Source organism: Pongo abelii, chromosome 22 (assembly GCF_028885655.2).
Source record: "Pongo abelii isolate AG06213 chromosome 22, NHGRI_mPonAbe1-v2.0_pri, whole genome shotgun sequence".
Taxonomy (NCBI): domain Eukaryota; kingdom Metazoa; phylum Chordata; class Mammalia; order Primates; family Hominidae; genus Pongo; species Pongo abelii.
The window spans coordinates 22289599-22303304 of record NC_072007.2 but is presented as its reverse complement, the minus strand read 5'-3'; the positions used below and the strand labels follow the sequence as shown (position 1 = coordinate 22303304).

At 35.9% G+C, this 13706-nt stretch overlaps 1 protein-coding gene across 1 annotated transcript in view; it reads left to right on the top strand.

The window, feature by feature from the left end:
- Positions 1–13706, top strand: part of LOC100449147 (ankyrin repeat domain-containing protein 36A) — a 201127-nt gene that overhangs the window by 136518 nt on the left and 50903 nt on the right. The window contains exons 61-65 of the mRNA XM_063720846.1: positions 5141–5180; positions 7327–7355; positions 7441–7513; positions 10685–10713; positions 10803–10875. Of these exons, the coding sequence (XP_063576916.1) occupies positions 5141–5180; positions 7327–7355; positions 7441–7513; positions 10685–10713; positions 10803–10875 (244 nt within the window). The remainder of the gene's footprint in view (positions 1–5140; positions 5181–7326; positions 7356–7440; positions 7514–10684; positions 10714–10802; positions 10876–13706) is intronic.

The window sequence follows — 13706 nt, the reverse complement described above, 5'->3', positions numbered from 1 at the left end:
ACCATCACTGGCCATTAGAGAAATGCAAATCAAAACCACAATGAGATACCATCTCACACCAGTTAGAATGGCAATCATTAAAAAGTCAGGAAACAACAGGTGCTGGAGAGGATGTGGAGAAATAGGAACACTTTTACACTGTTGGTGGGACTGTAAACTAGTTCAACCCTTATGGAAGTCAGTGTGGCGATTCCTCAGGGATCTAGAACTAGAAATTCCATTTGACCCAGCCATCCCATTACTGGATATATACCCAAAGGACTATAAATCATGCTGCTATAAAGACACATGCACGTGTATGTTTATTGCCGCACTATTCACAATAGCAAAGACTTGGAACCAACCCTAATGTCCAACAATGATAGACTGCATTAAGAAAATGTGGCACATATACACCATGGAATACTATGCAGCCATAAAAAATGATGAGTTCACGTCCTTTGTAGGGACATGGATGAAATTGGAAATCATCATTCTCAGTAAACTATCACAAGAACAAAAAACCAAACACCGCATGTTCTCACTCATAGGTGGGAATTGAATAATGAGAACACATGGACACAGGAAGGGGAACATCACACTTTGGGGACTGTTGTGGGGTGGGTGGAGGGAGGAGGGATAGCATTGGGAGATATACCTAATGCTAGATGACGAGTTGGTGGTTGCAGCGCACCAGCATGGCACATGTATACATATGTAACTTACCGGCACGTTGCGCACATGTACCATAGAGCCTAAAGTATAATAATAATAATAATAATAAATAAAATAAAATAAAAAAATAAAATAAAATAAAATAAAATAAAGATTTTAGGTTAAATTTTCTTAAATTTTTAAAGTCTCAACCATGTTCTACTAAATACATATTTTTCAGGGCATACATTACTCTTTCGAATTCTGAATAAAAATTCTTTCTCCAGGTGTTAAGTTGCTGGAATTTTATTGTTTTTTTTTCTCTGTCTCTCTGTCTGTGTGTCTCTCTCTCTCTCTCTCTCTGTAGTAAGAATGTTTCAGCTTTCAGGTGAATGATCATGGCAATTAAGTAATTAAATAATAAAAATTAAAATTAATAAAAATTAATTAATACATAAATTAATAAAAATTAAAATTTCTGGTTCATTTTTTTTTTTTGAGACGCAGTCTCCTTCAGTCACCCAGACTGGAGGGTGGTGGGTGATCTCGGCTCACTGCAAGCTCCACCTTCCGGGTTCATGCCATTTTCCTGCCTCAGCTTCGCGAGTAGCTGAGACTATAGGCGCCCGCTCTCACGTCCAGCTAATTTTTAAAATATTTTTAGTAGCGATGGAGTTTCACTGTGTTAGCCAGGATGGTCTCGATCTCCTGACCTCGTGATCTGCCCACCTTGGCCTCCCAAAGTGCTGGGATTACAGGCGTGAGCAACCATGCCTAGCCATTTCTGGTTAATTTTTTTTTCTTTATTATTATTATTATTATTATTATACTTTAGGTTTTATGGTACATGTGTGCAGTGTGCAGGTAAGTTACATATGTATACATGTGCCATGCTGGTGCGCTGCACCCACTAACTCGTCATCTAGCATTAGGTATATCTCCCAATGCTATCCCTCCCCCCTCCCCCGACCCCACAACAGTCCCCGAAGTGTGATGTTCCCCTTCCTGTGTCCATGTGTTCTCATTGTTCAATTCCCACCTATGAGTGAGAATATGCGGTGTTTGGTTTTTTGTTCTTGTGATAGTTTACTGAGAATGATGATTTCCAATTTCATCCATGTCCCTACAAAGGACATGAACTCACCATGATCAAGTGGGCTTCATCCCTGGGATGCAAGGCTGGCTCAATATATGCAAATCAATAAATGTAATCCAGCATATAAACAGAACCAAAGACAAAAACCCCATCATTATCTGAATAGATGCAGAAAAGTCCTTTGACAAAATTCAACAACCCTTCATGCTAAAAACTCTTAATAAATTAGGTATTGATGGGATGTATCTCAAAATAATAAGAGCTATTTATGACAAACCCACAGCCAATATCATACTGAATGGGCAAAAACTGGAAGCATTCCCTTTGAAAACTGGCACAAGACAGGGATGCCCTCTCTCACCACTTCTATTCAACATAGTGTTGGAAGTTCTGGCCAGGGCAATTAGGCAGGAGAAGGAAATCAAGGGTATTCAATTAGGAAAAGAGGAAGTCAAATTGTCCCTGTTTGCAGATGACATGATAGTATATCTAGAAAACCCCATTGTCTCAGCCCAAAATCTCCTTAAGCTGATAGGCAACTTCAGCAAAGTCTCAGGATACAAAATCAATGTGCAAAAATCACAAGCATTCTTATACATCAATAACAGACAAACAGAGAGCCAAATCATGAGTGAACTCCCATTCACAATTGCTTCAAAGAGAATAAAATACCTAGGAATCCAACTTACAAGGGATGTGAAGGACCTCTTCAAGGAGAACTACAAACCACTGCACAATGAAATAAAAGAGGATACAAACAAATGGAAGAACATTCCATGCTCATGGGTAGGAAGAATCAATATCGTGAAAATGGCCATCCTTCCCAAGGTAATTTACAGATTGAATGCCATCCCCATCAAGCTACCAATGACTTTCTTCACAGAATTGGAAAAAACTACTTTAAAGTTCATATGGAACAAAGAAAGAGCCCGCATCGCCAAGTCAATCCTAAGCCAAAAGAACAAAGCTGGAGCCATCACACTACCTGACTTCAAACTATACTACAAGGCTACAGTAACCAAAACAGCATGGTACTGGTACCAAAACAGAGACATAGATCAATGGAACAGAACAGAGCCGTCAGAAATAATGCCACATATCTACAACTATCTGATCTTTGACAAACCTGACAAAAACAAGAAATGGGGAAAGGATTCCCTATTTAATAAATGGTGCTTGGAAAACTGGCTAGCCATATGTAGAAAGCTGAAACTGGATCCCTTCCTTACACCTTATACAAAAATCAATTCAAGATGGATTAAAGACTTAAATGTTAGACCTAAAACCATAAAAACCCTAGAAGAAAACCTAGGCATTACCATTCAGGACATAGGCATGGGCAAGGACTTCATGTCTAAAACACCAAAAGCAATGGCAACAAAAGCGAAAATTGACAAATGAGATCTAATTCTGGTTAATTTTAAAGGAGGTTTCTAATTTATATTCATTGAATTAGAAAAAATATATTTTTAACCTGGAACCCTCTTAAAGAAATAAATTATTACTTATTTCTGGAGCTAGTCTGACTTACCTTGTGCTGATAACATCTGTACTTAAGAACATACATGTGATGACTGCAATCAACCCTCATGATTGTTTTCTAATCAAAGTACCTATTTTTATAGAATCCTAAGGAAAGAAATATTGCCCACAGAGTGCACAGAATTATCTCTGGAATATTACTTTTTACTGTTAAAACTATCTCCTTCAGTTGCGACATTTTGTATTATTCTCTAGAAGCATTATTAACTTTATTAGTTATAGTTGTTATACCTTGCACATATATTTATTCAGCTCTAAAACTCAGGAATCCTTTTGACTTGATGTTTAAAATAAATTTCTTCTCTCTTCATGTGAGTATTGGGTCCTGATTGACAGGCATAGTGTATTTGAAGACATGTAAATCTTCAGCTTGCATAATCATATGATTATTTTGCTTAATCCTTTCCCTGATTTTTAACTATTATCTTTATGGCATAAGTAGGCAATTAGAGCTATTAGTATATCATTTTCAGGAGAATCAGAAAACCACATGAACTTTAAAATAGGTTTTACATTTCTCTCTTATATTTTAGCAGTACTTAAAATGCGTTATAATTCCATAATAGAATAAACATTCGTGCAATTTAAAAACTTTTAAGATGATTTTTAAAAAATGAGCTTTCTTAGGATACCTTGAATTACTGGTTTAGATAACTGTTTTTATTAAGTTCAAAAATGCAGATGACCAAAATATTCCATAAATAAATATCTGCATACATTAAGAAAATATATATCTTTAAATCCAGTATAGAAATATATAATTGAAATTTTGAATCCCATGTTTTGTTTTCTTTTTATTTTCAAAACTTCAGGTTTCTTCATAGGTTTAAATTATTGAATCCTACCAGTTTAGTATATTTTACAAATGTTGACCTTCTCAACAACATATGGTTTTTTTGAGTAAGGTCATCTATTTCTACTCCAAATGTATTTACCCAGATCAGTCTTCTAAGTCCACTTTGTGCCTCAAATTTGATAGGTCTCAAACTGCCTTCCAGATTCTTTCCTGACTCTTTGTAATCTACTCTGTCATCTGGCTTCTCAATTTTAGTAAATAACACCAAGAAAGTAGCAATGAAACATTGAAGCAGAAAAACTGTACTCCAGGTTTCCCTCACATTGCCAATCCAGTGACTCATCAAATTTTGTATTTTCTACCTTTAACCATTTCTCATATCTTATTACTGTAATACACTGTCTGCCCTATACTTTTGGAATGTTCGTTTTTGTTTCTCTCTTCTCCCCATGTTTATCTATATATGTCTTTGAGGGTGACCTTTCCTAAACATGTTTACTTTGATCTAACTCATCTGCTTATGTCTGGACCCTCATTACACGAAAGAAACATTTACATTCCAGCATAACACTTATTTTGTGGTTTCACCTGTTTCTCCCATTTTATCTCTCCACTCCACTTTCTCTGTCTGTGTCCAAGTTTTACCACATTATTGTGGTATTTCTTATTGGTTATGCTGTTTCATGCTTTATTTTTTTGCACATGCTGCCCTCACTAGAAACACTTCACACTCTTACTCTTCATTTGTCTATTTTAAAAATATAACCCTAAATTTGCAGTGTCTCAGAAGCTTCCCAAGTAGAAATAAGTGTTATTGCCTTTGTGCTATCACTGTATTTTATTGACTTGAATTGTAAAAATAATGAATTGTGTCTTTCTGCTTTTGTTTGTTTTTATAAATTTCTTTTTTCACTTGATATATAAATAAAATTAGCATTTTATTCATATTATCAGATTTTCCAGTATAGACCTTATGAATTTATAGACACAGAAAATGTTTCTTGAATTACTGACTGATTCAGTAGTAGTAAATATAACATTTTCTGAAGATTTCTTTTTTTTTTTTTAAATAGGAAGGAAAAGCACTACCAGCAACTGGACAAAAAGCAAATGGTATTGGTATTATAAAAAGTGCTCCATGAGAGCAATCAAAGAATGATAAGGTTATTTTTTGTGTACAAAAAACAAAGGTGGTGAGGTAGTGAATATAGCTGAATAATTTCTATGCTTTAATAATATAATTTTTGAAAATAAATATAACTAATTTAAATATAATTTAAAATAAATTTAAAACTAAATTAATTGTTAAATTATATTAAATTATAAGCCTAATTTTAATTAAATTATAAATATAATTTATTAATTTTTAATAGTAAATATAATTCAATTTAAGCATACTTTTTCTTAAAACTTTGGTGAACACTTAAACTTGTAGATCAAAATATAATATTCATTGTTGAGAAATGGACATTAGTATATTTACAAAAAAAAAGTGAGGTGGAATGGTGTAAATTAAGAAAGCAGCTGGCTAGGTAATTTGGAGGTTTCTGATGAGGAAACTTGAGATAACTCACTTTATGTAGATTCAGTATATTCCCACTCAAAGAGAAGATTAAATTATTGCTGCTTTGGAGCTTACTGGAAGCAGAGGGTAGAAGAATGACAGGAAACCACAGGAACTCATTTCTTCTCTCTATAGGGGTTACACATCAATGATATGTGCTTCATTCATGTTTGTTAGTGAACTGGGATGCAGTTGGATATCAAAACATTGGCAGTTTTCTTTAAAAACAATGCTGTTTTTGATGAAATAGCCATTGTATAAAAGTACCTCAGAGGCTGCTATGCTATAGCATATCAAACTGACTAGAAAAAAACAAACGAGAAATCTATTTCTTGAGTACTAGAAGTGTAACTGTCAATAATCATGGCAAATATTTTGATGTGCAAAAGTTGATTAAGCCGGGCGCAGTGGCTCACGGCTGTAATCCCAGCACTTTGGGAGGCTGAGGCGGGAGAATCACGAGGTCAGGAGATGGAGACCATCCTGGCTAACATGGTGAAACCCCATCTCTACTAAAAATACAAAAAATTAGCCAGGCGTGGTGGCATGTGCCTGTAGTCCCAGCTACTAGGGAGCCTGAGACAGGAGAATCACTTGAACCTGGGCGGCGGAGGTTGCTGTGAGCCGAGATTGTGCCACTGCACTCCAGCCTAGGTAACAGAGCAAGACTCCATGTCAAAAAAAAAGAAAGTTGATTATTATGAAAAAAAAGTCAATGGTGATTCAGAGATTTTTGGTTACATTTTGTAAATGAAAATATGAGTAATCATTAGTTATTTGATGTGTAATGCATACTTTTTTGCATAAGTGAATGAAAAGATGGCAAGAGAACTAAAGTTGAGAATGCAGAAGTTGAAAATATCAGAAGTCTTCATGACTGTGGATAACATGAGTATTTTTAGAAACGATTTTTCTCCAAGTAGATATCTAAACTAATGATTGAGAGCACTTCCTGCCAGCAGAAGCGAATGATACATTTTCTTTTCTTTTCTTTTCTTTTTTTTTTGAGATGGAGTCTGGCTCTGTCACCCAGGCTTGAGTGCAGTGGCGGGATCTCAGCTCACTGTGAACTCTGCCTCCCTGGTTCAGGCCATTCTCCTGCCTCAGCCTCCCGAGTAGCTGGGACTACAGGTGCCTGCCACCACGCCTGGCTAGTTTTATGCATTTTTAGTAGAGACGGGGTTTCACCGTGTTAGCCAGGATGGTCTCGGTCTCCTGACTTCGTGATCTGCCCGCCTCGGCCTTCCAGAGTGCTGGGATTACAGGCGTGAGCCACCGCGCCTGGCTGCGAATGATACATTTTCATGCACTCTCATTGCAACTTCATAGTTTCTAACATTTATTCTTCTGGGGTCCACTTTGGTTCTCTCATTTGATGTCACTTTTTTTGGCTTCATCCAGCAGACTCACATTGGTAGAAATACTTTTCTATGTTACTTGTAGTCATGTGAAACCTAATGTCACCCTTGCAATCTGGACTGCATGTTTTATAGAATCTATATTGTGATTTTTCTTGTGCATATTCCTGTCATGTTTGTGTGCTAATGAAAACAAGAGCAAAGGAACCCAAAGCCTAATGGGTAACAATTTCAAGGGCAAGCACGAAGATTTCAGCTGGATACAAACACTGCATGATTGATGGTAGGCTGTGTCATATTTACCTGTAGTCAATTATGTGTTCCTTTTGCTTTGTAGTGTCTCCTGAGCAACGGCCTTTATTCACGGTAAACATATTTTCTTTAATTATTAACAAAATGTTCTGTGATATATACATGATATGTTAATCATTATGTTGTCAAACCCGTTCAGCATACGGTGAAAGACAGAGATCACATTTCAACTAGATTCTTAGGAAGTATGGATTCACTAACTTCCAGCGAAGGTAAATTTGCCACTACAAATTTCATTCTAGAAAATGTAGAATGAAAATATTGAAAATGCTCATAGTTTTTCGATTCCCACTTTTTATCCAAATGAGATGGAAGGATTTGATGTAAATATGCTGATGTTCTTGTTAATATCTTTGTTTATAAAATGATATTTAAGGCATAAGGCGGACATTTTACACCGTGCGCTGTAGCCCAAATGCTTTTCCTTTAAGGTTGTCATCATCTAAAGATACCAGTTTTGAATTCCTGTGCATGTTAGGGATTTGAGGACGTGTATTTTGACACTAAATATTTTCAGTGCTTCAAAATTGATTGCAATACTCTTCTCTCTTCTTCATCTAGAGAAAAGCTATACCTGCTGACGTTACAATTGTTTTAGAACTTCAGCTCCTTTATGTCAGTGTTGTTACATTGAGAATCTTTACTTAATCACATCTTCTGATTACCAGACTGAGTTTCTGCATGTGTATGTGTGTGTGTATCTCTGATTAAAAATGAATAAAATGATTAATCATTCTTTTGTAACTCTTTGGTAGATACAGTGTTTTAAACAATGATTCTGAGCTGTTTTGGCCTTAGAATATTTTCTTCTACTACAATTTATTGCCTACAGGTAACCAACAGCCTGAATTAACGTTTTTTACTTTTATGTCACTGCAATGCACATTAAAAATACTTTACAAGATACTTGCACTTTCATAGGTAATATGTAGAATCTGTTTCCAAGTATCAAGTCTTCTATACGATTTCACACAGCATACACAATAGTTGCAACTCGGCTTTTCTAATCAGTGGTATATATTTCAGATCTATCCAGGTTGACACAATTTGGTCATCTTTGATTTGTTGTATGGTCTTGTGGTATGCCATTTTATGACTGCACCACAATTAATTAAAGTCTCTTCATGCTGATACAAAATGAACATAAATATGATGACATACCAACATAGATTTGCTTATGTAGTTGCCTTTATTGATTTGTACTATATAAGAAATTAAATAGAAGTATTTCAGATACCTTGAGTGTAGCTGTATACACTGCCATAGCTGTATTGACTACATTCATTACCCCTTAGAGCCATGTTTTTCCATCATGTTGTGACTCTGAAAAACTCCAGTGTATGCTTTTCAGAGAATGACATTGGAAAGAAGAAGTGGCCAAAGTATCATTTGGTACCTTGGCTTCCTTACATAGATGTTGAACTCCAGGAATGATCAAATCACAGTTTAGAACCCCTTTGTTGGGCCCTATAAAGGGTTTCCGGATGTGAAATGATAAATAGTCTCCAGATGAAGAAATGCTCTGTAGCACCTCACCGCTGTGTTTTCCTGTATTTTGTCCTTTCCTGAAAACTTTAAATACACGAATTTTTGGTAGAAATGAAAATCTTTCTGTTTTATATATTTGTTTCTGTCCATGGCACTCTGATTTCTTTGAATCTGGTAAGGATCTAGCCTTGTCTTATTTATACCAGCAAGCAGTGTTGTCACTTAATGCTCTCATTTTTCACGTAAATGACCGACATTTTCCGAAGTCTTCACAAGTGATTTTTGAAGATGTTGCTGCATTGAGCAGAGACTATGTCATTGTAATTGCAGAAGTTTTTAAATTAAATATGTTTAATAAAATCTTAGTGCCTGTTTCTCTGGAACACATAACACATAATGGTGTAATGTGTATTTAACCATAAATTAGCTTCACAAAAAGTTTGTGTACATAAAAGTGTTTATATCCAAAGAAATTCTTATTTACTGCTCAGTAATCTCTTGTGTAGAAGAAAATATGTAACATAGTTTGCTGAGTCTTTGATAATAACCCCCAGTGTAAAATAAAGCCGTAAAGATAAAATGAGAGTTGATACTCAATGAGACTGATGTGAGTGAATAGAAACTAAGAAACTGTGTCTGTGGGAGAGAGGGGGACATGGGGCTGCTATTGTGAAGAAGGAGTTTGTACAAGTTAGTCCATTTTCTGTAACTTTTATATTCTAATAAAGGAAAACCATATCTTCATATTTATAAAAATGAGATTTTACTGGTTTGATCACAGGGGTGGTGAGAATAATGAAGAAAGGCAAAGAATGAAGACCAGATAGTGAGATTAGATTTATCAACAAAAAAGTGTGCAAGTAGGGTGGGATGGTGTAAATAAAGATAGCAGCTGGCTAGGTGTTTGGGGGTTTCTGATGAGGAAAACTGAGAAAACTCACTTTATGTGGGCCTGGTATATTCGCACTCGAACAGAATATTGGATTATTGTTGCTTCAGAGCTTAATGGAAGCAGAGATGGAAGAATGAGAGTAAACCACAGGGACTCAATTCTTCTCTCTGTAGGGGTCACACATCGACAATAGGATAGGTGCTTCATGTTAGCAAAATGTGATGCACTGCACGTCAAACTGACTGTGGAAGCAAAACAATCAAGAAATATATTTCTTAAGTATTATTTATTTATTTATTTATTTTATTATACTTTAAGTTTTAGGGTACATGTGCACAACGTGCAGGTTTGTTAAAATGTAACTGTCAATAATCATTGCAAATATTCTGATATATAAAAGGTGATTAACACGAAAAAAGCCTCTGATGTTTCAAATATTTTGGTTAGTTTTTTTATGGGAATCTAATTACACATTAGGTATTTGGAGTGTAATGTATACATTTTTTGCATAAGTGAATGAAGAGATGGCAGGAGGGCTAAAGTTGAGAATCCAGGAAATGGAAAAATACCAGAAGCCTGCATGACTGTGGACAACCTGAGTATTTTTGTTAACTATGGTTCTGTATGTAGATATCTGAACTAATGAACGGAGAATACATCCTGCAAGCAGAAGTGAATGATACATTTTAATGAAATTGATAGTTTTTAAGTTAGAGGACAAAATGAAGAACAGGAGAACTATTGTTGTATTATAGTATAAATGGTTCTTGGGTGATTTCTTCAGGGTACACCATAGCATTCTACCATGGGCTTTGACATTTATCCTTCTGGGGTCCTATTTGGGCCTTTCATTTGACATCACATTTTTTGGCTTCAGTTAAGAGGGTCACATTGGTAGAAGTACTTTCCTGTGTTAGTTGTAGTCATGTGAAACCTAATCTCTCTCTTGAAATCTGGACTACGTTTCATGAAAACTTAATTAAGTGTCCCTTTTGCTTTGTAGAATCTTCTGAGCGACCTCCTTTATCCACGGTAAACAAATATATTTTCATTTTTAATTAACAAAATGCTTTGTTATATATACATGATATAATAATCATTATGTCGTAAAACCCATTCAGCTTACTCTGAAAGAGGCAGATCCTAGTTCAAAAGTACCCATGAGAAGGAAGGATTCACCACCTCCAGGAAAAGGTAAATTTGCCAATACAAATTTCATCTGGAAAGAAGGACATGAGTATATTGGAAATGTTCATAGTCTTCTGATTCTTACTTCTTTTACCCCAATAGGATAGAAGGATTTGATCTAAATGATGCTGATGCTGTTGTTAGTGTCTATGCTTATAAAATGATATTTAGAAGAACAAGGAAAAGAAATTTTAAAAATGTGAGCTGTAGCTCAGACGCTTTTCCTTTTAGGTTGTGATAAAGATCCCAATGTGGAATTTGTATGCATGTTAGGGGTTCAAGGAGGTGAATTTTGAAACTATAAATATTTTTCAGTGTTTCAATTTCTGGTTGCAATACTGTCCTTTACCTAGAGAAAAGCTATACCAGCTGACATTACAATTGTGTTAGAACTTCAACTTTTTTATGTCGGTGTTGTCACACTGAGAACCTTTGAATCTTCACCCAATCACATGCTCTGATTACCAGCTTGAATTTCTGCATATGTGTGTGCATGTGTGCTTTTGTTTGTGAGTTTGGGTATGTGTGATACCTCTGATTCTGGAAAATGAATAAAGTCATTAATCACTTTTGGTGACTCTTTGGTAGATACAAGGTTTTAAAGCAATGATTCTGAGCTGTTTTAGTCTTAGAATCTTTTATACTACTACAATTCATTGCCTACAGGTAACCAACAACCTGAATTAATGTTGGTTTGTTTGTTTTGTATTATACCTTAAGTTCTGGGATACATGTGAAGAACATTCAGGTTTTTTACTTAGGCATACATGTGCCATGGCGGTTTACTGTACCCATCAACCCATCAGCTACATTAGGTATTTCTACTAATACTATCCCTCCCCTAGGACCCCACCCCCCTGACAGGCCCCAGTGTGTGATATTCCCCTCCCTGTGTCCATGTGTTCCCATTCTTCAACTCCCACTTATGAGTGAGAAAATGTGGCATTTGGTTTTATTTTCCTTTGTTAGTTTGCTGAGAATGGTGGTTTCAGGCTTCATCCATGTCTTTGCAAAGGACATGAACTCATCCTTTTTTATGGCTTCATAGTATTCCATGATGTATATATGCCACATTTTCTTTATCCAGTCTATCACTGATGGGCATTCGGGTTGGTTCCAAGGCTTTGCTATTGTGAATAGTGCCGCAATAGACATACGTGTGCATGTGTCTTTATAGTAGAATGATTTTTAATCTTTGGGTTATGTACTCAGTAATGGGATTGCTGGGTCAAATGGTATTTCTGGTTCTAGATCCTTGAAGAATCACCACACTGTCTTCCACAGTGGTTGAAATAATTGACACTCCCACCAACAATATAAAAGCATTCCTATTTCTCCACATCCTCTCCAGCATCTGTTGTTTCCTGACTTTTTAATGATCACCATTCTAACTGGCGTGAGATGGTATCTCATTGTGGTTTTGATTTGCATTTCTCTAATGATCAGTGATGATGAGCCTTTTTTTCATATGTTTACTGGCTGAATAAATGTCTTCTTTTGAGCATATCCTTCACCCACTTTTTGATGAGGTTGTTTGTTCTTTTCTCGTAAATTTGTTTAAGTTCCTTTTAGATTCTGGATATTAGCCTTTTGTCAGATGGAGAGATTGCAAACATTTTCTCCTGTTCTGTAGGTTGCCTGTTCACTCTGATCATGGTATTGGAAGTTCTGGCCAGGGCAATCAGACAAGAGGAAAAAATAAAGGGTATTCAAATAGGAAGAAAGGAAGTCAAATTGTCTCTGCAGATAACATGATTGTATATTTAGGAAACCAAATCATCTCAGCCCCAAATCTCCTTCAGCTGATAAGCAACTTCAGCAAAGTCTCAGGATACAAAATCAGTGTGCAAAAATCACAAGCATTCCTATACACCGATAAAAGACAAACAGCCAAATCATGAGTGAATGCCCGTTCACAATTGCTACAAAGAGAATAAAATACCTAGGAATACAACTCACAAGGGATGGGAAAGACCTCTTCAAGGAGAACTACAAACCACTGCTCAAGGATATAAGAGAGGAGACAAACAAATGGAAAAACATTCCATGCTCATGGATAGGAAGAATCAATATCATGAAAATGATCATACTGCCCAAAGTAATTTATAGGTTCAATGCTATAGACTACCATTGACTTTCTTCACAGAATTAGAAAAAACTACTGGAAATTTCATATGGAACCAAAAAGGAGCCCATATAGCCTAGACAATTGTAAGCAAAAAGAACAGAGCTGGAGGCATCACACTGCCTGACTTCAAACTATACTACAAGGCTATAGTAATGAAAACAGCATGGTACAGGTACCAAAACAGGGATATAGACCGATGGAACAGAACAGAGGCCTCAGAAGTAACACCATACATCTACAACCATATGATCTTTGACAAACCTGACAAAAAGCAGTCAATGGGGAAAAGATTACCTATTTAATAAATGGTGTTGGAAAAACTGGCTAGCCTTATGCAGGAAACTGAAACTGGACCCCTTCCTTACACCTTATACAAAAATTAACTCAAGGTAAATTAAAGACTTAAACGTTTAAGTAAGACCTAAAACCATAATAACCCTAGAAGAAAACCTAGGTAATACCATTCAGGACATTGGCATGGGCAAAGACTTCATGACTAAAACACCAAAAGCAATGGCAATGAAAGCCAAAATTGACAAATGGGATCTAATTCAACTAAGGAACTTGTGCAGTTTTATTTGGGAGTGTGCATGAGGTACCTCTGAGTTTCAAAAATGAAGAAAGTAAGTAGTCATGCTTTCCTGACTCTTTGGTAGACACAGCCTTTTAAGATGGTGATTCTGAGCTGTTACAGTTTTGGGTTTTCTAT